This window comes from Ursus americanus, chromosome 23 (assembly GCF_024610735.1).
Source record: "Ursus americanus isolate L20-20 chromosome 23, mUrsAme1.1.p, whole genome shotgun sequence".
Taxonomy (NCBI): Eukaryota; Metazoa; Chordata; class Mammalia; order Carnivora; family Ursidae; genus Ursus; species Ursus americanus.
Window position 1 is genome coordinate 34154022 of NC_142149.1, and position 27832 is coordinate 34181853.

Genomic DNA, 27832 nt, shown 5'->3' on the forward strand with positions numbered 1-27832 from the left:
ATCACAGTTACTGTATTGGTGTATTTTTGGAATTTTAAGTGTGAAAAGGAACTTCCTGAACTGCTGGGGGGAAAGACTTGAATCTAGATTTAAAAAGAACTCTGAGGCCTACACAATTGGATTTCCTAAAATCAAAGAATACATAGAAATTGGAAGCTAGAAGACAGAAGTATCTCTGTTATTGAGAGAAAATGCTATACTTCACCAACTTTTAGGGTAAAATAAAGAATTTTCAAATATATAGGGATGCAGTATACTTCCATGTACTTGAGCTGAGGAAAATACTCAAGGAATTTCTCTAACCAAATAAAAGCTCAGTAATAACAATTCTCAGGATAGGAGAAGGTACAGAAATGGTGGTAAGCATTGAATATTGTAATATGTAGTTACATGTAAATGAAGTAGAAAGAGAATGAAGAACAAATTGGGAATTTATAATATGTCTTAAGTAAGGATTTTTTTTCAAACTGAAAATGAAAGGGAAATTTTAGAAATAATACTAAACAGGGGCGCCTGGGTGGCACAGCGGTTAAGCGTCTGCCTTCGGCTCAGGGTGTGATCCTGGCGTTCTGGGATCGAGCCCCATATCAGGCTCCTCCGCTATGAGCCTGCTTCTTCCTCTCCCGCTCCCCCTGCTTGTGTTCCCTCTCTCGCTGGGTGTCTCTATCTCTGTCGAATAAATAAATAAAATCTTTAAAAAAAAAAAAAATACTAAACAAATTCTCAGTTACCACATACTATTAAATGTCAGGTAAGATTTTTTTTTTCCCCCTGAAAATGAACCTTTAGTAAAGAGAGTTGCCTTACAAAGCCCCTCATGTAATGTGATGTTCTTTCAAGTGTATCATTTTGAACAACACAGTACTATTTGGAAAAGAAATGTTAGCCTGAAAACTCAGCCAGTGCCAGTGTCCGGAAGCTCAGAGAGACCACGTGGCAGAATTTTCATTTTGAGGGAGTAATGGAATTTAACACATGAGAATTATTCTTGAGGTCATAATCTTATAGTTATGTTAGATATTTCTATTAACCGCCTTTTTAAAGTTTATTTATTTACTTTGCATAATCTGTTCCTAACACGGGGTTCTAACTCACGACCCCAAGATCAGCTGAGATCAAATCGCATGTTCTTCCAGCTGAGCCAGCCAGGCACCCCTTGACTGCCTTTTTAAATACTACTTTAAAATGTGATGCAATAAGTGGTTTGGTTGTGGAGATTGTGGATATCTACTTGCCTTAGGTGGGTCAGAAAAGCTTAGCAATTTTAATGCTTTGCAAATGGTTATGGTACCTCTGGATAAAATTTCTGGCAACATCATACCAGACTCACAAGTGCTGATTTTCAAACAAGTAAAAACATTTTACTCTGAAAAACTGTTAGATGACTCAAAAACTAGTTGTGATGATGATGAAGGTAAATATTTTAAGATGTATGTGGATAGCTTGCATAAAATTATTTCATAAATTACAAGGAGAAAAAGCAATTTAAAAAAATTTAATTTAGACTTTAGATAGGTATATATAACATAACATAAAAACGATTTAAATATTATAAGTTTAAAAATGTTATCCTCTATATCTGTGAAACTTGTTTTCAAGTTAGCCCAAAAAACCTTTTTGGATTGAAAATGGAGGCTCTTGTTACCATATTCAGGTTGCTTTATATTGGGCATATATGATAGCCTATTTTAAAAATACACATTTGAGAAAATGTAGTGGTACAAGAAGGTGTTATAAAGGTCTCATCTTGGTGAGTGGAGTAGGAATGGCTATCATTATTTAATGTTCAAGTAATGACTTATGGAAAAATATGATAGACATTTTAAATTAGGGCAGTGGGAATAGGGGTAAGAATGATTGGAAAATTGTCCAAACTAGATAAAAACAAAGAGAAGAGAGAAAAATAACTAAGTATGATAAATGAAAAAAAGCTAACTAATGATAAATGACAAATGAAAAATAATATGAAAAGCTTAAAACCAAATATAAACTATCATTACAATACATGTAAATGGGCTCAATTCCTCTGTGTAAACGTGGTATCTACCAAGAGGGTTAAAAAATGAAATCTAGCTATCTATTGTTAAAACACCCCTAAACAGTATTATTAACAAGAAAGCCACATTCAGGATAAAAATCATTAGTTGAGGGGCGCCTGGGTGGCACAGCAGTTAAGCGTCTGCCTTCGGCTCAGGGCGTGATCCCGGCGTTCTGGGATCGAGCCCCACATCAGGCTCCTCTGCTGGGAGCCTGCTTCTTCCTTTCCCACTCCCCCTGCTTGTGTTCACTCTCTCGCTGGCTGTCTCTCTGTCAAATGAATAAATAAAATCTTTAAAAAAAAATCATTAGTTGAAACAAAAGGGATATTGCTAATAAAATACAGTCCCACTGAAAAGGTTATAAATCCAATGTGTAGCAAATAAGATAGCAGCCATCTCTACAAGCAGTATACCCTAAAATATAGAGAATTTGATAAAAAGATAATTAGTACAATGTTGGGTGCCCCAGGTTAGGTTAATTCAGAATTCATATAGGTTACCAAGGAGCTAAATTTTTTCTGTATGTCTGCTTCTCTGTCCTCAGTGCTGGTTTTGACTTTGACCAGCGCCCACGTGGTCGTAAGAATGCTGCCATGGTTTGAAATATCACATGCAGATTTCATATTGTCCAGCACAAGAAAGACTTCTTTTCCAAGCATCATATTTTATCTTTAATGACAGAAAACCTTTCTCAGGAACCACTCAGCCAGCCTATCTTGGAGTCTCATTGGCCAGAGCTAGGTCACTTGGCGACCTCTGAATCAATCACTGGCAAGCAGAATAGGACCACTACATTGTGATTGGCTTAAACTACTCATGGTTTATTCTTGAGTCCTGCGAGAAAGGGGTCAATGCCTAAACAAAATCAGGGTTCTGCCAACAAGCATGAGGTGGGGAAAATGGCTGTTAGGTAGGGAGCAGCAGTGTTTGCAACATCACACAATGCTTTGCTCCCACACTTAAAACTACACGAGACTGAAACCCCCCTCCCCCAAAAAAAAAGATGCAAATGACTAAAATCAGAAATACAAGTCAAGGCATCACTACCAACCTTCCAGAGGTAGAATCATAAGACCCCTACATGGAGTCCCATATCAGGCTCCTGGTGCAGCGGGGAATCTGCTTCTTCCTCTCCCTCTGTGATCTCTCTCTCAAATGAATAAATAAAATCTTAAAAAAAAAAAAAAAAAGCCCAATGTGGACCTCGATCCCAGGACCCTGGGATCATGACCTGAGCTGAAGGCAGACGCTTAACCAACTGAACCACCCAGGTATCCCCAGATGTAAAAATCCTCAACAAAATACTAGCAAATCAAACTAATAGTATATAAAAGGATTATACACTATGACTAATTGGGATTTACTCCAGGAATGCAATGATGATTAACATAAGAAAGTCAATGAAGCCAATATGCCACATTAAAGAAAGAAAGAGGGATGCCTGGGTGACTCTGTCCATTAAGCATCTGCCTTCGGCTCAGGTCATGATCCCAGGGTCCTGGGATCAAATCCCACATCAGGCTTGTTGCTCTGCCAGAAACCTGCTTTTCCTTCTGCCTGCTCCTTCCCCTGCTTGCACGCGCACATGCCCTCTCTCTCTCGCAGATAAATAAAATCTTAATAAGAAAGAAGGAAAGTGAAAGAAAGAAAAAAACAATCCTCTCAATAGACACAAGAGACATTTGACAAAATCCAACATCTTTTCATAGTTGAACATTCAGAAAACTGGGAACAGAAGAGTTCCTCAACATGATAGCATTTATGAAGAACCTACAGCTGACATCGTACTTAATGGTGAAAGACTGAAAGCTTTGCCCCTAAGATTAAGAACAAGACCAAGGATGCCTGTTTTCACTACTTCTGTTACTCAACATTGTCCTGAAAGTTCTAACTAAAGGAATTAGACAAGAAAAGGAAAAAGAGGCATCCATATTGGAAAGAAAGAAGTAAAACCATCTCTGTTCACAGGTCAGTTGGATTTCATCAGAGTAAAAAACTACATGCATCAAAGGATGTTTTCAAGAAAGTGGAATTGGAGAAAATATTTGCAGATCATATATCAGATAAGGGTCTAGTATCCAGAACGTATCAAGAACTACAACAAACAACCTGATTAACAAATGGGTAAAGGACTTGAGTACACAATTGTCCAAACAGAGGATAAAACAGCCAGTAAGCACATGAAAAGATGTTCAGCACCATTTTTAGGGAAATGAAACTCAAACATGAGATACCACTTTACACATACCCAGGATGGCTATAATTAAAGAAAAAAAAAGTGAAGTGTTAACAAGAATGCAGAGAAATTGGGATCCTTGCTAATGAGAGTGTAAAATGGTACAGCTGGGGTAAAGGGAGAATGGGAAGCGATTGCTTGTTACAGAGTTTCTTTTTGGAGTGATGAAAAAGTTTTGGAAATAGGTGGCGGTGATTGTTGCACAACATGGTGAATACAACGGCGCTGAATTGTATGCTCAAAGTGGTTAATATGACAAAATTTGTGTTACATATTCCACCACAATAAAAAAGAATATATAACAGTCTATTATTTAACCCTCCCCTTTCAGTCTATCATGTATTTCCAAAATTCTTAAATAGTTCTTGGAGACATACTCTTACAAGCAGGAGAGAGATTATTTTCCTTCACATTTACTTTTACTGTATTTTTGTCGCGTCTGAGGAGGATCAAACTAGTCATCTTGCTTAGTCTTACAGTGAATATATTCATAAACTAATGACTTCTAAACTTGGAGGGGTGCCTGGCTGGCTCAGTCAGTAGAACATGCGTCTCTTGATCTCAGGGTTGTAAGTTTGAGCCCCATGTTGGGTGTAAGAGATAACTTAAAAATAAAATCTTTAAAAAAAAAAAACTTGTATATTTGCCAAACAGTGAATAGTTTAACCAATTAAATGTAATTGTTTTTGACAATAACTCTTGATCAGGTAAGTGTGATTGTATTTTCTCATAAAAATAACGTACTATAGGAAAAAGGGTATATCAGAAATCTCTGTACCTTCTCAGTTTTACTGTTAGCCTAAAATTGCTTTTTTTTTTTTTTTTAAAGATTTTATTTATTTACTTGAGAGAGAAAGCACGAGCAGGGGTTATGGGGGCAGAGGGACAAGCAGACCCCCGCTGAGCAGGGGGGAGCCCCACCCACGCAGGGCTCAATCCCAGGACCCTGAGATGATGACCTGAGCCGAAGTCAGATACTTAACTAGTCGACTGAGCCACCCAGGCGCCCCTAAAACTGCCCTTAAAAATAAAATCTTTTTTTAAAATAATAAAATACTAAGCTTACGTTGTAGAACGACATTTGGAGCACCTGGAGAACGTGCCTTTTCATTAGGCTGAGTATTACGGCAAAATTAGATCCTCAGTTGGACCGAAAGTGTCTTGAATCCTTCATCCTGCTCCGTGTCAGCCCAGATGGATGTGCAGACCCTGAAGAGTCTCCATATGTTTCATTTGCCCTTTTGTTTCAGTAGACAACCAGCAGGGACTGGAGAAAATAGCAAGCTGTGCTTTTCTGGCTTAAAATACTTAGTTTGCTACCCCATCATATGCCAGTTATTAAATAATTTCTAGAAATTTATTTTTAGATTTTTAGACAGTGAATGTTGTTGGAAATGCAGTTCGTAGTATTGTAGAAATGAGAGGTGAATACTCTTCTTTTCATTCTGTGAATTTACAGCCTGTGCTTGAGTTTAACCTTTTCCTATTGAACTATTTGGATAACTATCAACTCTGTATCTCTAATACGTGTCCTTTTTCGTCAAGGTCTTTTTTTCTTCTGGATTGTTGTAATACCTCTGTCCTGATTGCCTTGCTTCCACTCTTGGCTTTATTGCTTTCTTTTTTTTTTTTTTTTAATTTGTATGTATTTATTTGAGAGAGAGCCAGCGCGAGAGCGAGCACAAGTAGGGGGAGGGGCAGAGGGAGAAGCAGGCTCCCCGCTGAGCAGGGAGCCCAATGCAGGACTCGATTCCAGGATCCTGGGATCATGACCTGAGCTGAAGGCAGCCGCTTAACCAGCTAAGCCACCCAGGTGCCCCTATAATCCATTTTCCACAATGTAGCCAGAGGAATCCTTCTAGAGTTGTACTGTCCAGTAAGGTAGCCATCAACCGTATATGACAATTTAAAAATTAAAAATCAGTCCTCAGTCACGCTAGGCACATTTGAGATACTCAGTAGCCGCTTCTGGCTGGTGGTGACCAGATTGAGCAGAGCAGATCGACATTTCAGGAAGTTCTGTTAGTGGTGGTCTAGAGGATAAATCAAATCCTATCTCACTGTTACAGTCAAAATTTCGTACCCTGACTGGCAAGGCCCTATAAAATCTTTCTGATCTCTGCTTTTTCATCTCTTTTTATATAATCCTTTATTCATAATACCTCAGACAGGTTGGTCTTCTGTCTGTTCTTTGATTATGCCAGAATTTTTTTCCTTTTCTCAGGGCTTTGCACTTATTCCTTCTGTTTGAAAGAATTTTTTTTAAGATTTATTTATTTATTTTAGACAGGGCAGACGGAGAGAGAGAGAACCCCAAGCAGACTCCCCTCTTAGCTCGGAGCCCGACATGGGGCTTGGTCTTAAGACCATGAGATCGTGACCTGAGCTGAAATCAGGAGTCCGATGCTCAACTAACTGAGCCACCCAGGCTCTCCAGTTATTCCTTCTGTTTGAAACATGCTTCCTCCCAGACCTTTACATGATTGCTTCTTCATCATTGAGATGTCAACTCAAATGTTAACTTCTTAGAATTCTTCCCTGTCTACCCTGAGAACCTCCTTTAAGAAGTTCCTGATGGGGGCACTTGGGTAGCTCACACTGTCTCTCTCTCAAATATCCTTTTTTTTTTTTTAAGAAGTCCTGATCATTGGGGTGCCTGGGTGGCTTAGTTGGTTGGGCATCCAACTCTTGATTTCAGCTCAGCTTGCGATCTTGGGTGGTGGGATCAAGCCCTATGCCAGGCTCCATGCTCAACATGGAGTCTGTCTGAGTTTCTCTCCCTCTCTGCTCCTTCTTGCTGCTTGCGAGCACGCATGCACACAGTCTCTCTCTCTCTCTCAAGTAAATGGATAAATCTTGAAAAAGAAGAAATTCCTAATCGTGGGGTGCCTGGTTGGCTCAGTCAGAACATGTAACTCTCGATCTCAGGGTTGTGTGTTTGAGTTTATTTAAGAAATAAAATCTTTTAAAAAAAGGAAGAAGCTCCTAATCATACTACCCTATTTTTATGATATACATAGCATTTTTATTTATTTTTAAAGATTTTATTTATTTGAGAGAGTGAGTGAGAGAACATGAGTAGGGGCAGAGGGAGAGGGAGAAGCAGAGTCCCCTGCTGAGCAGGGAACCCAATGCGGGGCTCAGTCCCAGGACCCTGGGATCATGACCTGAGCCAAAGGCAGACGCTTAACCACCTGAGCCACCCAGGCGTCCCCATAGCATTTACTTTTAAATGAAAGTCCTACTTATTGGTGTGTTTGTCTGCCTATCCTAATACTTCTTCCCCCTAGACTGAAGCTGCTTGTGGTCTTGTTTAGCACAATATTCCTTTCACCTAGAAAAATGACTGGTACATAATAGGTGTTCAGTCAATAATTGACTGTAAGAGTCTTCCAAAACTTCATCATATGAACTACGTATTTTTTTTTTCCGGTAATCTTTTACAGATTTCAGTTCTATTTTCCTACATGTGGTTTCTATTGTGACAGATCATTGCAAACTTCTTGGTTATTAGATCAGCCGTTTGGCAGTCAGGTGACATTGTCTCTTTATTCTTTATCAGTACAGCTTACTTTAGCAGGAAATATTTTCTGTATACCAAAACATTTTTATTTTTTCTACTTTTGTATGTCTGTATAAAAATATACATCCAATCAACTCACCATTCTAGAGTAGCCTGAAAATTACTACATGTATTTCTGTTTTAAGTTGGAACTTGGTATTGTAAAAGGTACTCCATTCAGAATTTTTGGTTAACCTTAGTATATTATTTTGCTTGAGGGTGTTTTAGTCTTTTCTAAAAGCAGATAACTATATGGTGAGTGTTGGAAGGATGCACACTGGCATTGTATAGTATCTGCCACTTATTGAATAGTCTTAGTTCATTTGGAGTTATTCCATCTGTTTTCCCTGACTGTACAAAGAAATGATAGCAATTAGAAGATTGTTAGATGTTTCTCATCCTGGGTCATTGATCTGTTAATGTTTTTGGTGTAGATAGGAAAAAAAATACGTTTTAAGTATCTGGGTTTTTTTCCCCCAGATTCTGCTTACTTGGATTCTTTTAAATGATTTTTATACTCTTTTCCCTCTCAAGGCTGAGCATTTTCAGAAAATTGTATTGTCATGATACAGGCACGTAATGTCCTAGCCAGCATTGTAATAGGTAACACAAATACATGTCCAGTCCTCACTGCTCTGTTTTACATAGTCTATACAGATGTGTAGTCTGTTGGTATCACAGTCTGACCTACTACTCTTGCATATCATTAGATGGTCTAACATGGTTTTACAGTTACTCTGCGTGAAGAACTCTGTATTTTTCCACCATAGAAGACAAAGGTTTTAAAAGAAATAGACAATTGCCACTATTTTCATTGAACTTACCTTACTGGAAAGATAACAAAAAATGAGCATTTATGAAGCAACATGAGATGAGATTACTGATCAAGTGTTGCACAAATATACTAGAAAAAAGAATGGAAAGTAACGGTAGGTAATAGTATTTCGTGTTGATTTTATTTTTTTTTCATTGTTTTCTAGATTTTTTGTAATGAGACTGCCTTACTTTTGAATTTGGAACAAAAAGAGTTAAGCATTAGTTGTATCACACTGAGTGTACAAAGTATACAAAATATTTAAAGAAGAAAAAGAATCAAGAGTTGGGTGAGATTAATCATGGGTAGTTTTCCGGAAAGAGCATATACTCTGTGTGTTTTAGTCAATCTTGGTTTGGGCCAGACCGTTGTTTTCCAGTGCTGCCTCACTTTTTGCATCTAGTTTCCTTAACTCATTTGGGTACTAAGTGGTGATCAGTAAGAGGACCATGCTGGAAATATCAACAATAGAGGAATGTTATTTCTGCTTTTGCAGGTTGCTTCATGTGCGAAATGGAAACTGCAAATATCACTTGGGTGAAGAAACATTTAAGTTAGCCCAGACTTACATGGATAAACTCTCAAAACATGGCCAGCAAGCAAACAAAGCTGCACTATATGGAGAACTGTGTGCACTACTCTTTGCAAAAAGTCACTATGATGAGGTGAGTGTTTTGAAGTGCATTTCATTGTGATCAGCAAGTAGCTATGTTTAGAGGGTAAAATCAAAAGAAACAGATAAACAACAACAACAAAAAACCAGAGCAACCTGAGCAGGGGGTGATGGACGAAATAGGTAAAGGGTATTAAGTGGTACAAAACGTCCAGTTAGAAAATAAAGTCACAGGGATGAAAAGTACAACATAGGGAATATAGTCAATAATATTGTAATAATGTTGTATGGTGACAGATGGTAACTACATTTATTGTGGTGAGCATAGCATAATGTATAAAATTGTCCAGTCACTATGCTGTACCCCTGAAACTACTGTAACATTATTTCATTGAGCTGTAGCTCATTTTTAAAAGAAGGAGAAATCATATAATCTTGTATTTGTCTTAATAGATCTTATTTTCACATATCAGGTTTACTTAAAGCAGTACACATTTGTAATGGAATATTTAAAATGAGGCAAAAAGAGTATACTGTGAGATGTATTTTAAACATACATACGTCTGGTTTTATGGTCTATTTTTGTTTTTAATTTGACCAGATATAGCTCTATCTAAATTATTTTCATGTTCTGTCAGTTTGAACCCTTAATAGATGCTTTTTTATTGGATGTGTGGCTCTGGGTGAACTCTCAGAACTTGAAAGCATTTATTTTAATGTGAAGCTAGATTTTATTTATACTTTTTTGCATTGCTTTGCTCTTTCCTCTCCCTTGTAAGAAAGATAGTTTCACTCCTGTCTTTATGCTGTTAATTTCATGCTTCAGTGCTAATGAATATATAGTTTAGAAGTGAACTATGTCTGTTTAATTCCTTTACCTGGTTGTTTTCTTTATGGAAGAATATCATAATTATTTTATGTTGCCACATAGCTGTCATTTAGCTTTCATATTTTATAATTATCCCTATCTTGATTTTTGCCCCATTAATATTTCCATATTTAAAGGAAAATTATTTAAAAAAATAATAAAAGGGAGCGCCTGGGTGGCACAGCAGTTAAGCGTCTGCCTTCGGCTCAGGGCGTGATCCTGGCGTTATGGGATCGAGCCCCACATCAGGCTCCTCCGCTGTGAGCCTGCTTCTTCCTCTCCCACTCCCCCTGCTTGTGTTCCCTGTCTCGCTGGCTGTCTCTATCTCTGTCAAATAAATAAATAAAATCTTTAAAAATAATAATAAAGGAAAATTATATTAGAGATAAAGCTAGAAAATTCTAGAATGATTATAAAGTGATGTTGGATCATTCTTAATATCCATATAAGAAGGCATCAAGTCTGCATGTAAAAACCTAAAATCCTTATCAGCATGCCTACAGTTTCTTAGGGCGATATTAGGTATGTTGTTCTGGTTATTTTTGATGATGAATTCCTGTGTCTGCTGAATTAGTTCTGTTGATTGATTATTTTGCTGCTCCTTGTGTGCAATAGTTGTTCCATAGCTTATCAACGCAAATATAGAACTCGGCCTCTTTCTTTTATTTTCACACACCAAGAACAAAGAACCCCATTCGCAGAAGGCCTTTGTGTGGATAGCTGACTTAACTGGAAATGAGAGTGCAATATACAACAGTTTGAGTATTAGAAATGTCTACCTTAAAAGTTATTCAGGTGCCCCACCATCTTTATATATCCATGCATAGGAACTCACCTTTTTTTTTAAGCTCTACACCCAGTGTGGGGTTTGCATTCATGACCCCAAAATTGAGTCACATGCTCTACCAACTGAACCAGCCAGGTGCCCCAGATAGTTTATTTTAAATATAGGTAAGTTTCGAAACACCTGGGTGGCTCAGTTGGTTAAGCATCTGCCTTCGGCGCAGGTCACGATTCCAGGGTCCTGGGATCGAGGCTCACACCAGGCTTCTTGCTCAGTGGGGAGCCTTCTTCTCCCTCTGCCTGCCGCTCCCCCTGCTTGTGCTCTCTCTCTCTCTGACAAATAAACAAAATCTTTTTTTAAAAATGTAGATAAGTTTGTCATTGATAGCTACAGAAAAGTACACAAATATTGAGGATATAGTTTTATGAATTATCACCATGTTTTGATATTAGCATGGCCTAGGCTATGCTGACAAAATAACGGTGACGTGGAAAAATCAGTTTATTTCTTGCTCCTGCTACATCCTGTCTTGGGATGCTTGTGGCTCTGCTTAACATTCTGTTTACACTTGGATCAAAACCCCATGTGATGGAGCATCCTCTCTCTAAAACATTACCAGCCTTAGAGCAGAGGCAAAAACATCATGAGGAAGTACTACTTGCTCTTAGAGCTTTTTCCCAGAAATTCTTCATTTCACTTTCATATTTTAATTAATTTTTTTTAAGATTTTATTTATTTATTTGACAGAGACAGACAGCCAGCGAGAGAGGGAACACAAGCAGGGGGAGTGGGAGAGGAAGAAGCAGGCTCCTAGCAGAGGAGCCTGATGTGGGGCTCGACCCCAGAATGCCGGGATCACACCCTGAGCCAAAGGCAGACACTTAACGACTGGCACCCCGATATTTTGATTAATTTTTTAATTGACCAAAGGAAGTCACGTGACCACTGTCATCTTTAATGTGGAAGGGAAGTATATCCTTCCCTGAAGAAGTATTTATTTTAAAGAAGTATTACAGTCTACTACAGTTCTAAAGATTTTAACTTACTACTCTGAAACAAAATCTGCTTATTTAACATCTTAAATACAAACCCGGTTTTTTGGCCTAAATCACATACATTTCATTTTTACATCAAATTAGCTTCTGAATCTTTTAGGTGGAATGGAAGAGAAGGAAGCTTGCAAAGGAAAACGTTTATTTTTTAATATTTTCTAATTTTTCCTCCCCCCATTCCTTATGATTCTTTTATATTATTTTTTTAAGATTTATTTATTTGACAGAGAGAATGAGAGAGCACAAGCAGGGAAGAAGAGAAGAGGGAGAGGGAGAAGCAAGCTCCCCACTGAGCAAGGAGCCCGAAGTGGGGCTCAATCCCAGAACCCTGGGATCAAGACCTGAGCTGAAGGCAAGACACTTAAACCAATTGAGCCACCCAGGCACCCCTATAATGTTTTGTTTCTTTGAAACAGTTCTTACTATCCAGAGTAATTTGTTTCGCTTTTTTTTTTTCCTTCCCCTAAGCACTAGGAGAAGAAGGACAGCTTAGATTTTATTTCCCAGTAGATACCTAGGTGCTAGCACATGGACTGGTGCTTAACCTCTCTGCACCTGTTTTCCATAATAGTATGAATCTCATAGGACTGGTGTGTCAAGTATGTTAATGCACATAAAGTGCTTAGAACAATAACTCTTGCAAAGTAAGCACTCAACTAAACAGGCAATTAAGATAGAAAATAATAAGCATTACAGTAGGTAAAGTAAGTACAGGAAGCCTAATCTAGGGCTGAAACCTGGGAAGTAAGTTCTGTGGATTTAGTTCAGGAAAGAGGAATGTACATAAGGCAGAGGGAACAGTATATGCAAAGGCTTGTGGGCAAGAGACAACATGCCCCTGATTTCCTGCGTGTCACTTATTCAAAGAAAAGTATAACAAACTTACACTTTCAAGAAAACTTCGTCTCAGAAAATTGTAAATGTAAATACTTTGTGTGTATTCTTATTCAGGTGCTTGAAAGTTTGGGAGAAGGATCCACAGTCATTTCATTAAATATTGTCAATTTGATTTATCGGTTTTTGCTCTTCTGTGTATTTTTTTTTAGGCTTACAAATGGTGCATCGAGGCAATGAAAGAAATCACAGTGGGTTTACCAGTCAAAGTTGTGGTGGATGTTTTAAGACAAGCTTCTAAGGTGAATGTAATGTTAAAATTATTAATGAATTATAGAATTTAGCAAGCTTTAAATTTGTTTTAATTAACCTGTTATTTAACAAGTTAAGATATTGCATATTCCATGGACTGACAAGATCTATTTTCTGAGTTTCTGTGCTCAGTCTTAGAAATCAGATTTATCTACATATAGAATTGAGCTAATTTTCCTATACCCAGAAAACCCATAAAAAAAATCATTTTGATAATTCAGCTTACTGAACTACAGATTGAGGCAGTATTTTGGTGCTATTCTAGCTTGAGTTTGCTTTTGTTTTTCTTAACCTTTCCAGCAACCTGAATTCCTCATGCCCCAATTGTATGGACTTCGGTCATTTTTCTCCTAAAGGCTGGCCTAGTATTAAATCTTTGAGTGATAGTATTGCAGCCTCACAATGTCACAGCTTCCTGTACTTGAGCTGCTGGGTGACACTTACTTGATTTTCCCTTTAGTTTGTTCTTACTCTATAGATAAATGCATTCACTCTTTGAAGCCATTTATTTTTAAATTGCTGGTTTGGTGTACTGAGGTCTTAAAGCATTGATGTGATTTTCAAATTTATTCTTTCTACCCAGAGTTTTTTTGATTTTGAATATTTCATTTTGGTTGGTTTTAATTATGGAAATTTCAATTAGAAGAAAGATTCTAAAATTATAGATTTATAGGAGTCTAAGATTTCTGTGAAACTTATTAGATAAGTTATTTTAGACAAGTACATAGCATAACTATTCAGATTATCATCAGAGCTAGAAGAGAGATATTAATACATTTTTAATTAATTTAAAACATTAGATATACTCATTAATGTAAAGACAGTTTAATTATGTACAAGATTTTTATTTCTGTATGCAGATAAAATTAGAGATTAAAAACTGCTGGCTATTTTCATGAATCAAAATATTTTAAAAATAGGGACGCCTGGGTGGCACAGCGGTTGGGCGTCTGCCTTCGGCTCAGGGCGTGATCCCGGCGTTATGGGATCGAGCCCCACATCAGGCTCCTCCACTGTGAGCCTGCTTCTTCCTCTCCCACTCCCCCTGCTTGTGTTCCCTCTCTCGCTGGCTGTCTCTGTCGAATAAATAAATAAAAAATCTTTAAAAAAAAATATTTTAAAAATAGGAAAACTTGAAATTCTCTGCATTTTAAAACTAAGAGATGAAAACAAGATATTTAAGCCACTCTAGAACTGGGATATAAATAAGTAGCTTAGAAAATACTATGTTGAACCCTTCCCCCACTTATTTATTATGTAATCTGGAAGGATGGGAGCATACCAGCTTTGTAAGGTAACTTTGTTGTAACAGGTTTGTATTGGGCATGAATGTCAAAATTTTAAACTTTATAATTTTCCAGGATATGTACAGATCTGTTTATAATAGAATTTTCAAGTACTTGGAAGAAATTACATATAGCACCCTTCTATTTATGTTTGAGGATGCCTTTTTTTTTTTAAACCATCATAGTCTGACTATATAATCTGTACTTATTTTAGCACACTAATTAACTGTTTGAGAGTTATTTAATAATTTTTCACTTTATCCTTAGGCTTGTGTTGTAAAACGTGAATTTAAGAAAGCAGAACAGTTAATTAAACATGCAGTGTATTTGGCACGGTAGGTGATTGTTACTAAAAATACCATTTCAAATTGTCTCTCTCTGCTTTATATCCTAATAGTTTTATATCTTTTTATAGGGATCATTTTGGATCCAAACACCCAAAATATTCTGATACACTGCTAGATTATGGGTTCTACTTACTCAATGTAGATAATATCTGTCAGTCTGTTGCAATTTATCAGGTATGTTAATAGTTAATGCTTTTTTTCTTTCAACCTCAATTGACATGCTGACCTGTATTTGTTTGCAGTATATAACCCACTCTAAAAACAACTCTTTCTGAGCCCATTCTCATATATGGGACAGCATTCTTATACTAAATAATATGTGGAAGGATTAGAAGTGGATGTTTTAGGAATTACAGAGAACCATCGAGGAAAAGAATTTTTGGCTTGTGGACTCATATATAAGAGTACTTTTCCATTTTTCATTTGCCCAGATGATGACTTGTCTTCATTGTTGTTTTAGCATGAGTCATTATAGCTGTCTTTGTAATAGCAAGGAGGGTTGATAACAATTATATTAGGCCTTATATTAGTCATTCTTAGGTAAATGTCTTACACCATCACTCTGGACAAGGTATCCTTGATTTTATGGTTCACTTATGAAGAAGGACATAGAAAAACACTGCTGTGATTCTCAGACATATGAATAATTTTTATTATGAAACCATTGTCTTTTAAGTTAGAGTCAGTCTTCAGAAAATCAGGCCTTTGGTGACTTTTATGTTCTCTTGTGATTTAAATATAGCAGGACTTTTGCTTCAGAACTGATGGTATTGATATGTAGAACATACATTTAAAGTTCTAGGATGCTTAATATTACTGGGCAGTGTTTTCTAAGGATTTATAGTAAGAATTATTTTCATGACTCTTTCAGGCAGCACTTGACATTCGGCAGTCAGTGTTTGGTGGCAAAAATATCCATGTAGCAACAGCTCATGAAGACTTGGCTTATTCTTCTTATGTTCACCAGTATAGCTCTGGGAAATTTGACAACGCACTGTAAGTTCCATGTTCCTTTTCAGTGAGTGATTAAATGCTGTTGCTGTTGTTTTGTTTTTCCTAATGCAATAGTACTTAATGTATTTATGAATTAGATTTGTGTTCTAGAGCTTTAACAAGATGCCTAAAATGTTCTTGAAGTCATTTAAAATTGTACCAATTTATAAGCCATTTATTTAAATGCTATGTGGTTTAATACTGAGAGTTATATATCTTCATAAGGAATATGGCTTATCTTCTGAATACTTCAGTAATTTTTCTTTGAGTAATACAGTAGCCTCTGGCTAAGTGACGACTTAACCTAAGAACATTTTGCTCCAAATATGCAGAAATACTGAGTAAAATACAACAGTTGTCTTTGTAAATGCAAAACTGAGCTTTCGGGAAAGAAAGAAATTCCCAAGGGCCACTCATGGACTAAAATCCAATAGGGTAGGCATGAGCTATGGTATAACTGCTTGGGGTGATGGGAAAGCTTAGAAGTTTCTGTAGCCTTGGTTGGACAATAATCCTGGGTTTATGAGATAAGGCATTTAGTCCACAGGAAACTGTGAGTTAGAACTGAAACCCTCAGCTGAAGCCAAGATCAAGCCTGTACCATTAGGGAAAGGGGAGACTAGGAGGGGAAAAAAATTCCCACTGGCAAGAAAGAGGACAAAAAAACTCACCTCAGGTTGGGCTCTCAGTTAAACAAAACTGGAGCCTCATAGTGGAATTTATAACTTCATCATGTATTCAGGAACCCCTAAACTGAGAAAAACATTAAGAAGCACTTTGGGACTGCTAGTTCTCCTGAGATACCTTTTGGGAGAAGATGCAAAACTCTTGGAAATTCTCAACCCAAACCAAACAGACTTCCCATAGATCTAGCTCTACCTAAGATGAACTCACCATTAAAAATTTTTGAAATGAAGTAAGGAAACATTTCTTCTATGAGTGAGAATCAGCAGACGTAACAAATAGGATTAGAACCCAAAGAATATTGGGTAACAGAACTTCTTGGTTGATACTATAAAGTAAGTATCCTTAAATGATTAAGTTTATAAAATGGGTTAGCGAACTGTGGCCTGCAGGGAAAATAAAATTTTATTGGAACATAGCAATACTCAGTCACTCGCATATTGTCTATGGCTGCTTTCGTGCCCTGTCAGGAGAGCTGAGTAGTTAAGACAGAGTGTGTGACCCGCACAGCCTAAAATATGTGCTGTCTGGCCCTTTACAGAAAAAATTTGCTGACCCTGATGTAAAAGAAGGAATTAGTACTATTTTGGAGGGAAAATAAAGGGGGGGAAAGGGCAGATTTAAAAATAAAACACAGCTGATACATGCTGCAACCTGGATGTGAACCTTGAAAACATTCTGCTGATTGAAAGAAGCTAGTCACAAAGGACCACGTATTGTATGATGCCATTTATATGAGATGTCCAGAATAGGCAAATCTGTAAGAGACAGAAAATAAATTTGTGGTTGCCATGGGCTGATAGGGTTGGAGGAAAATGGAGAGACTACTAATGGGCCAGTGTTTCTTTTTTAGGGTCATGAAAATACTCTGAAATTGCTTGTGGTGATGGGTGCACAACTCTCTGAATATACTAAAAACCACTGAATTGTACATTTTAGTGGGTGAATTGTGTGGTATGAATTATATCTCAGTAAGAGTTGTTATAAAAAATAAAATGTAGTAGTTAGAATTAGAAAGTAGTCATTGACATTAAAACTCCGAAGACAAGGTCAACAGCACATTGAAAACAACTAAAAAGACAAGTAGTGAACTGGAAAACAGATCTGAGAAAATTAATAATTACCTGGCAGATGGGGATAGAAGATTTGGAGTTATTTGAAAGAAACTGGTAGATGAAATAGGCAGGTAGTTTACCTTCTGTTTGGTGAGACGGGCCATAAACAAATAACTAGACATACCAGCTGAGAATACCTACTATGGTGAAGAAGAATAAGGAAACTAAGAGTAGAGAGCTCTGGTAAATTTTTTAGGGAGTTTGGTAAAAGCTGGTCTGGAAAGGCTTTTCATTGAAGAGTGGGCCATGCAGGGGGATAGGATTCCATAGAGACGGTAAAGCAGGTGCAAGAGTCCTAGGTGAAAGTATCTTTGCATGTTCGGAAAACTGCGAGGCTGTGTGGCTGGAGGAGGAGGAGAGGGCTGTTTCTGAAAAAGGTAGATGAGGTCAGACAGGTAGCCCAGGGAAAGAACATGGTGAGCCTTGTAGGCTATGATGACAGCTTCACACTTTATTCTGTGGGAGATGGAAATCCAGTGGATATTTAAAAAGTTCAGTCCACAACAGATTAGAAATTTAAAAAACAAAAAACAGTACCTTTACCACAGATAGTTTTAGAAATTCCATCAGTATTATAAGTTGTGATTTTTTTAAATGCTGTAATCATTTGTAACTAAAAAGAAATGCGAGAATATATTTGTCTGTATTACAGATTTCATGCAGAAAGAGCTATTGGTATAATTACCCACATCCTACCTGAAGATCATCTTCTTTTGGCTTCTTCAAAGAGGGTGAAAGGTACCCTTTGCAATTAGTCTCCAGTATATGTGTGTATATATATATATATTTTTTTTTTTTTTAGATTTCTTTTGCCTTCGTTGTAACAGATGTCTAGTCTCATATACTTTAATATATATTTTTAAGAAGGGCGATTTGTTTCTTTGGGTAGTAGCATAGGATTAGACTATATCTGCATATTACTAAGATAGCCAAGTCACTGATTTAAAGTATCTGCCTGTAACTCTACTTACTAATTCCCAGTGGTTCATGATAAAAGGTTCGCTTCTCTCGTATAGCATTGTTAATAAGCCAGAATATCTTTTGTTTTTTTTCTTCCTTCCTTCCTCCCTCCCCCTCCTTTTCCTCTCTGTCATGCCTTCATTCGTTCATTTCTTTTGAGGGGAAGATGAAAGAAAGAATAACATGATTATTGCACAGTAACATGGGTTTTTCACGTACCGTCAGCTTTAGAGTGCAGGATTTTGAAATTCAACTTTATATCAGGTTACCCTTAACCTGAGCAAGGCTCTTACCAAAGACTGCTTTCTTCTTTTCTTATTTTAACTTTTCTTCTAAATCACTTCCAAAGCCCTTTCATTTAAAAAGCATTTATTTTGCCAACATGATTGGGTCACCCATGTGGTAATTCCATGCGTACTAGGGAAATTTTACCTTAATTCTGGAACTGGTTCTTTTTTTTTTTTTTTAACGGAACTGGTTCTTTTTCCCCCCCTCTAGGTTTGCATTTTTAAATTACGCAAGTAATAATTGTTGTAAAAATTAAAAGTTAGAAAAAAGAAAATAATGAATTAAGTCACCTGAAATCCCACCAATCCAGATTCAGCATTTTGGTGAATATTTTTTAGACTTTTTTTCTCCAAATAATGAATGATTTTTTTAGTTTTATATTCTGCTTTTTTTCACTTAATACCTGATGAACACTTTTTCATTGCAGTACATGTGGATATATATCCTTTTGTTCTTTAAAAATGCTCCAGTGAACTAAACCTCTTACTTTTGTGCATATGGACAATTTTCCTAGAAATAAAATTACCTTGTAAAATAAAATGTATTTTTAAGACTTTAAGTGGAATTTGAAAGTCTTGTATGTGACTTTGAAATTGTGCTGTCTTCTTTCCTGATTTGGTTGGTCAAGTGAGTAGGAGGAAACAAGTTCTTTTAGTTGTATTTGGTTAAAGGTTACATTTTATAGAGTGTGGTTTCAAAATGTTCAACAGTGCTTAGGTAGTCCTTGACACAGTTTCATAACTTTAAAATTTTGCCTTTGCCTTGTTGTCTTACATTGCTTTAAATAAGAAATTGACATCAGCAAAATCTAATGGTCTAGTAAAGGAGAAATTCTGCAAAATATTTGATGTATACCATTGTTTTTCTTAAAATTTGTAGTTCATTATACTATGCAAACTAGAATGACCCCCAAAAGTATATTTTTTCATTAACGTGGAATTCATCTTTACCAGTTCTAAACCATAACCACAAACATTTATAGAATTTAATTTTAAATTATATGCTCTGATTAGCTTTGATAGATGGTTTGGAAGTATGCTAATGTTATTGCTTTCTTAATCAGCTCTTATTTTAGAGGAGATTGCAATTGACTGTCATAATAAAGAAACTGAACAGAGGCTGCTTCAAGAAGCTCATGATTTGCACCTGTCTTCACTCCAACTAGCTAAAAAAGCTTTTGGGGAATTTAATGTACAGACTGCAAAACACTATGGAAACCTTGGAAGACTTTACCAGTCAATGAGAAAATTTAAGGTAGAAGCATATTTTGCTATTTTTTTTCTCTCATTAAATAATTTTAGGTAATAAAGTATAATCTTAAATAATACATCTTCAGTAATCTTCACTAGTAAAGTGTATATTTATTACACTCCTACCTTATTCCACGAAAGAATTGAGAAAATAGGTGGTATAAAACAACAGAGTCAAAATACAAATAAAATTCAAAATCCAAACCATGGAAAAATAAGACATAATATCAAACCATAAAGGCTAATATGGTTAGTATAAGTTAGACCTAAAACATAGCTATTAGCAGGGCCCCTGTCTGGCTCAGTCAAAAGAGCATGTGACTCTTGATCTCAGGGTTGTGAGTTCAAGCCCCATGCTGGGTGTAGAGATAACTTAAATAAAAACCTAAGAAAAATTAAAAAAACAGGAATGCCTGGGTGGCTCATTCGGTTGAGCATCTAACCCAGGTCATGATATCATGGGTTGTGAGATCGAGCCCTGGTTGAGCTCCCCGCTCAACGGGGAGTCTGCTCGAAGATTATCTCATTCTGTCCCTCCCCCAACTTGTGTGCACACACTCACAGTCTCTCTTTCTCTCTCTCACTCACTCTCTCTAAAAATAAATGAATAAATCTTTAAACAACAACAACATAGTGTTAGCTATGTTAAGTATCGTCCTGGGATTGAGTTCTGCATCAGGCTCCTTGCTCAGTAGGAAGCCTCCTTCTCCCTCTGCCTGCTTCTCCCTCTGCTTGTGCTGTCTCTCTCTCTCTAATAAATAAAGTCTTTAAAAAAAAAAAAAAAAGGAAAAGAAAACCTCTCTCCTCCCTCAGCTCATGCTCACTCTCTCTCTCGCTCTCTCAAATAAATAAAATCTTAAAAAAAAAAAAAAGTGTAGGGGCGCCTGGGTGGCACCATGGTTAAGCGTCTGCCTTCGGCTCAAGGCGTGATCCCAGTGTTACGGGATCGAGCCCCACATCAGGCTCCTCTGCTAGGAGCCTGCTTCTTTCTCTCCCACTCCCCCTGCTTGTGTTCCCTTTCTCACTGGCTGTCACTATCTCTGTTGAATAAATAAATAAAATCTTAAAAAAAAAAAAAAAGTGTAGCCCTTAGCATAATGTCTGGCACATGGTAGGTATGCAAGAAATGTCAGATATTGCAAGTATTACTAATTGTGGTGATAAAAATTTACTGAATTCTCTTTTAAATTTTTGGGTTATAAATTCTTAATATTGTTCATGGGGTCACAGTAAGGAAAGCATGAGAGTCACTGCCTAAGACCTTCTTTTTTACCTGAAAATCCATTACATATCCGTCAATTAACTGAGTTCTGTTTGTTGGAATAAAAATTGTCAGAATTCCAAAACAAAGTGTATACCTATGTAACTGAACATAGTATATAATGGAGTTTCTTAACAAGGTTCAATTAAATTTTGGAGCATGTTAACAAATAATTTTCATTTCAGAAAGTTTTGATGTTAATTTCTTCTAGCAGTTTTTTATTACCAGGACAAATTTTCTCATCATTTTTGGCATAGGACACTTACCTTCACCAGCTTATGTACCTAGCTTTCCAAACCAGTAATGCTTCCCATAGGCAACTTTTGGGTTAACATAGTATGTTCTCTGATCTGCTTGTTTTACGTCATCCATGTCTTCTGCATTTGGAAGAGTCTTATTCGTTGGGTGAGAATTGTTAATATAAGAGTATAATCTAATGCCTAAAGCTGCTTAATTATTTTTCAGGAAGCTGAAGAAATGCATATCAAAGCAATTCAGATAAAAGAGCAACTTCTTGGTCAAGAAGATTATGAAGTAGCGCTTTCAGTGGGACATCTGGCTTCTTTATATAATTATGACATGAATCAGTATGAAAATGCTGAGAAACTTTATTTGCGATCTATAGCAATTGGTATGTTACTTTAAAATTTTTAGTCAATTGATTAGAAATCAGCGTGTCAACATGTCTTACGTGTTGTGTAAGGGAAGTGTAATTACGAAAACTTGAGTGTAGAGCTGCTAAGCATATCCAAAAGCCACCCAAAAATCATCTGAAACATTTTGCTAAAGATGATTTATTGATGTTGAATCCAGTAGTACGAAGTATGACAGTTGAGGCATAGTGTCAAGTACAGGCAAAAGCAGTTATTCTAAATTAGTTGTGTGATTACTACTCCCTCTACCTCCCTTCTTCTGGCTTTAGCATCATAGATGAGGTTTACCCGTTTCTGAATGTGATACCAATGGAATCATGCAATGTATATTTTTATAGGTCTGGTTTCTTTTGGTGAACATGAATTGTGAAATACATCTGTGTTGTTCCATAACACTATCACTTATTAATTTCCAGTACCATATAATATTTTATTGGATTAGTATATCATTATGTAACCATTCTACAATTTCTCCCTGTTTTGGGGGTACCTGACTGGCTCATTCGGTAGAGCATGTGACTCTTGATCTCAGGGTCATGGGTTTGAGCCCCATGTTAGGGGTAGAGTTTACTTAAAAAAAAATTCTTCCCTGCTTTTATATTGAATTGTCTGTCATTCCTTACTGATTTATAGAAGGTCTTTATGTACTGTGGATGCAGCAAGCCCTTTGTTGGTTATAGATGGTGCAGATAGATAACTCACTCTGCTGCTTGTTTCTAAATGGTGCCTTTCAAAGGACAGAAGTTCTTAATTCTAATATTAATCTTCTCTGTGGGTACCCAGTCTCATTGGTTTCTCATTTAGCCTAGGGAATAAAATGAAGCCACCTTATTTAAAGAATTGAGCTTGTGTTGTCTTTTAAGAACCTCTTGTTCCGTTACTTGAGCTTTCTTTCTTTCTTTTTTTTTTGTGTGTGTGCATATGTGTATGTGTGTTTTACTTTCAGGGAAGAAACTGTTTGGTGAAGGCTACAGTGGACTAGAATATGATTACCGAGGTCTCATTAAACTTTACAACTCCATTGGAAATTATGAGAAAGTGTTTGAATATCACAATGTTCTGTCTAACTGGAACCGATTGCGAGATCGTCAGTATTCGGTGACCGACGCTCTTGAAGATGTCAACACCAGCCCCCAGTCCACTGAAGAAGTGGTGCAGTCCTTCTTGATTTCTCAGAATGTTGAGGGACCGAGCTGCTGAGGGAGGACCTCAGTTAACTAATTTACCTTTTCCCAGATTCCAGGGAATTCATACTGTGAAATCAAAACCATGTTGTTTTTTGGGGCTGGAATTTGCATTGAAACACTGGTCCAGTCCATTGACCCTATTTGGGTGATCCCTATCTTGCAGAGTGTCCATAGGAATAAGCGTATATCCAGTTATATTCAGCATGTACCGCATGTATAAGTAGTCTGGCCCATATTTTCAACCTAGTAGAACAAACAACAGGAAATCTTTTTTTTTTTTTTTTTCATTTTAAAAAATAATTCATTTTGCAGAAAGCCTGAAAAGAACCCCTAAATAAAACTATTTAAGAGTTTAAAAGAGTTGCATTCTTATTATGTAAGGATGATTTTAACAACTTTTTAACATATTCTTCCTTGTGGAGGTATTCAATACTGTAACGTAAAGAAATTTTATGGGGAAAATCTTTATATGCAGTATAGAAAAGTTACCACAGTACCAGTAGAAGAGGGACACCCTGACTTAGGTTTGGCTGCCCTACCCAGAGAAGTGGATACAACCACTCGAGAGCTCTATTACAAGGGAAGGATTGTCCGATTCATCTGAACTGGACCAGTGTTGATCTGTAAGTAATAGAAAAGCTGACAGACCAGCAATTTTTATTAACCCTTTGGTTGTTTCAGGGTTTTGGGTACAACAATGCAAGATGCTCTGATAGCGTTTGCTAACAGGACCAGGAGGACCTAAAAAGGACCAGCCTAATGTAGAAAGGGGTTATTTGGACCAGAGGCTTTAGGTTATTATTTTAGCCCCTGCATATACTTTTATCAGTAGAATGTTTCATTTAGAGGTATAATGAAAAGTGATAATGCAAAAATTATATTCATGTAATTAGACACCAAACTAGGGAAATTTGGCAGTTTCAGTGGCATAGCTTTAGTCAGTGTGCACAGATGGCAATGCCATAAGCAAGTCTATAAATATCTGCTGCAACCATCCCCCTCATTTTAAATGTTACCCTAATAATCAATGCAATTAACAAGTATTTTGACTAAGAGTCATGAAATAGCTCATGGGTGGGAATTTTAGGTTGCTATATGGTTTGTGCGGATTAATGGAAAAATGAATGCCCAAAAGAAGCAATTCTTAGAGATCCTTCATTTTTATGGTAAATAATAGTACGCCTATGTCATTTCATTTGAAATTCAAGCGTCAAATGCAGAGATCTCCTAACTATATATCTGTTTCACTAACTTGTCTTCCTGTTTATTGGTTTTTTTTTTTTAATCTTAAGCCAGTCAGGTTATTTAATGTTGAGGTAATTAACATTCAGATTTGAAAAGTTATGACATGTAGCAATTAAGAAACAAAAAGGTCTTTTGCTGTTACCTCAATTCTTACTATAGTGGCCTATATGTTGCCTCTATAGTTAAGAATCAGGGTTTTCCCCCCTATTTTCAGGGGTTCATGACTTGGCTGTCAGATATGTTGCTCTTGGCTAACGCTTGGAGTAGTCTATGGGTGAGTGGATGTGTGTTGAATTTTGGTTTTCTTTTAACATGCACGTTGGGGTTGGAGGGGGGAAGAAATCTAAACTGCCACATTGAGTACAGAAAAATTAATTGGAGATTTCAGGTAAATTTGATTTTAAATACTTTTTTGAACTTCCCAAACCTAATCTTGTTTAAAACTGTTATTTGCAGTCTCGTTAGTTGGGAGCCAGTGTTTTTAAGTCCCCAGGAGGGGATCGGCTGGGGGAGGTACATAAGGAGATGAAGCAAGCCCAGACCCTAAGATTGTAACTCTGATTTCAAAACCTGGGTTTATTCCTCAAATTGAATTATCTTCTTTTTCATTTTAAGAAGAGTACATTGGCACACCTGCACCTCCCCTCCCAGTTAATTGCAGTCTAATGCCAAGAGGCACCTCTTTATTAATTACCAAATAGTCTGTGTGACCAAGGACTAACATTTGCTAAGTTACTCAGCTCTATCCTCACGGGCCTATATATTTAATACCTCCAAAGATATTTCCAGGATAGGCTTTGTATACTTTTGTTGGTTTTTGAGAGTCCTGTGGTATGTTTGTGGCATAGGAATGTCATGGTAAATTGTTTTTCAATAAATATTTTGAAACTTAACGTTTCCATATGAAGTTTTTTTTTTTTAATCAACCTGTATCTTTTGGTTTTGTGCACATAATAGCATTTCCTAGGATAAAATCAAGCAAATGACTTAAGGCCTCATCCTCTCTTAACTCAGTTTGAGCTCAACTTAGCTCACACAGTGATAAAGCGACATGATATTTAGAAGCCTAAGATCACAGGGTGATAATGTTATGTGACAGCCAGTTTTTCTAAAAAACATTGGTAGTTTCCCTTTGTTTCCACTGCTTTAATGTAGTTTTCTATAAATCCGTACACTCTGATTTAATGCAAACACTGTAGGCTGAGAAAAGAGATTGACAGCTTGTTAATGATGTAACAAACATTATGCTATCAATTCTGGGTGTGATGAAAAATAATACCGTAATGATTCCGAGCATGAGATTTATCCTTTTCCTAGGGATGTTGAGGGTAGGTGAAAGAGGTGAACGTTACCATGCTTTATGGGGCTAAAATGAATCTCAAAGAAAAGAATAAAATTTACCTCACAATAACCAATAGCTTGCACAAACTTCTCACATATGGTGGGGTTGTGTGTAAGAAGCCTAGACCAACTTAAAGATTTTTCTGGAAGTTCAGCAAAGTAATGTTAAATAAGGGGCCTGAGGTCTCATCCTTCCCTAACTTTCATTTCTTCTCTCTTACCCAGTCTTTTTCCTAAAGTTGGTGCTACTCGGATTGGGTGCATCAGGGGGCTCTGTAATACTCGTGTACCACGCAGATGGTCAGTCACTCCTGCATCCAGTGTAATAGAACCAATTGGGTTTTTTAGATCACAGTTTTTATGGGTCCCCAAAGCCGACTTTGCCTAAAGCTTTAGGACCCTTATTGTCATTGGAGCTCTGTTTCTGCTTGGTTAAAAACAAACTCGCTGTTGCTCTGTAATAATCCTTGTGCAGGTACGCGCTTATTTGTGAAAATAAAAGATTTGACAAAGGCCTTTGTTCCTAGTCTGTTTGGGAAGAGTTCATAATGTTGCGAAAATTCAGTACAGAGGCTGCTACCTTATAAATAAATGAGAGCGCCATCTGGCGGCTCCTTACATGCAAACAGTGCTGAACAGTAAACACCTGAAACACGACTAAAGCTTTTGGCCATACTTTACAAATTGAAACAATGGTTTGCTTAGTAGCAGGTATTCTTAACTGCCACTTGGTCTTTATTTTTTCCCCAGAATTTGTAGCCTTGCTGCTTTCAAACTGTTCCTTTTCTGGATGACAAAGTTACTACTGGAAAAATACTTATTTATATTAGTACGAACTTTTTTAAGAGTTTTATTTTTGCTTTAAAAATTAATGTATATATTTCACCTCTTGGCTTTGGAGGACCTCAGTTCTTGCTAGGAAAACAATTTTTTTTTAATCTGACATTTGGATTAATCTCCAGCTTGAACACTAGTAGTTGTGTTGTCCACAAATCTCAGGAATGTGTTAGGCAGAAAACTGGTTTTACCCTGTCGGTGATCTGAAGGAGTGTGCTTTAGGATTTATTAACTAATACTATTCTTTAATTGCAATCCTAGGTATCTATAGCATGAGTGGCCTTAGTGAGTTTGTTGAAGTGCACATTTTTTTTCAAAAGTAAAATTTAAGATTAAAAATATATGCTATATATAGATATCTAGAAAACCTGGTTTGTGGTGCACAAGTTAAGTGTTGGATCACTAAATAATTGTTGCAGGTACCATTTGTGTAACATTACTCATTTCTGTATATTCCTTTTATGGAAAGATGTTGCCATGGTAACTAAAACTTTTCAATTTAGTTCTACTTTTATGATGTGAACGAATGCTACATTTTATTAAATATTACCAAGTCAGTACTATTTTTATACTTTATTAAGCAACAGGGGATTTTAGTTTAATAGGCTCAAGAGCTCTTAATGAAACAAATTACAATTCTTTACGTGAAAATCCCCACTAATAGTGCCACAGTAATTTCTATAGAAATATCTAGGGTCATTGATAGATTTTTTTAAGACAATTCTTCATTGTGTCAGAATGACCTTTCATATCATCCTTTACACAAACTTGTAGTGCCCACCGTTATTTGTAACCATTGAATCATACTAAGTATGTTTGTAACCAGCATTGTGATATATTCTGTACTTGTATTGCTCAAACGGAATTATTGACCTAATAAATATAGTGTTCCTGCATTCGTAGTGTTTGTTTCCAGTTCAGTTGTGATCACTTTGGGTCGGGACTTGGGATTATTATTCCGACCTGTTTTTATCAGAGAACAGTGCGAGAGAAACTGTTGGAACTAGAACAAAAGTGCTCTTGTTCAAGACAAATAGGATATGTGGCGGAGGAGACACGTGGTTCCAGCATCTGCAGATGGTGCTCCTGAAACTACTTTGGAAAACACAGAGCAGTGCGTTAATTAATGCAGGGGGTTTTAGTCTTTACGAAAGTAACTACCTGTTCTTTTCCCTAGTCTTCCATGTCTGAAGGGCGGGAGGCTGGTGTGGAGACCTGAGGACGTTGTGCTGGCCATGGTGGAGAGCCCTGCATCTGGGTTTCCGTTCCAG

General features: G+C 36.9%; 1 protein-coding gene across 1 annotated transcript in view; it reads left to right on the forward strand.

Annotated features, from left to right (window-relative positions):
* The window catches only part of APPBP2 (amyloid beta precursor protein binding protein 2), a 54243-nt gene extending 26786 nt beyond the window's left edge, over nucleotides 1-27457 (forward strand). Inside the window, exons 5-13 of the mRNA XM_045773151.2 lie at nucleotides 9148-9316; nucleotides 13015-13104; nucleotides 14668-14735; nucleotides 14816-14921; nucleotides 15619-15743; nucleotides 18192-18277; nucleotides 19851-20041; nucleotides 21764-21929; nucleotides 22898-27457. Of these exons, the coding sequence (XP_045629107.2) occupies nucleotides 9148-9316; nucleotides 13015-13104; nucleotides 14668-14735; nucleotides 14816-14921; nucleotides 15619-15743; nucleotides 18192-18277; nucleotides 19851-20041; nucleotides 21764-21929; nucleotides 22898-23151 (1255 nt within the window). The 3' untranslated portion in view covers nucleotides 23152-27457. The remainder of the gene's footprint in view (nucleotides 1-9147; nucleotides 9317-13014; nucleotides 13105-14667; nucleotides 14736-14815; nucleotides 14922-15618; nucleotides 15744-18191; nucleotides 18278-19850; nucleotides 20042-21763; nucleotides 21930-22897) is intronic.
* The last annotated feature ends 375 nt before the right edge of the window (nucleotides 27458-27832 follow it).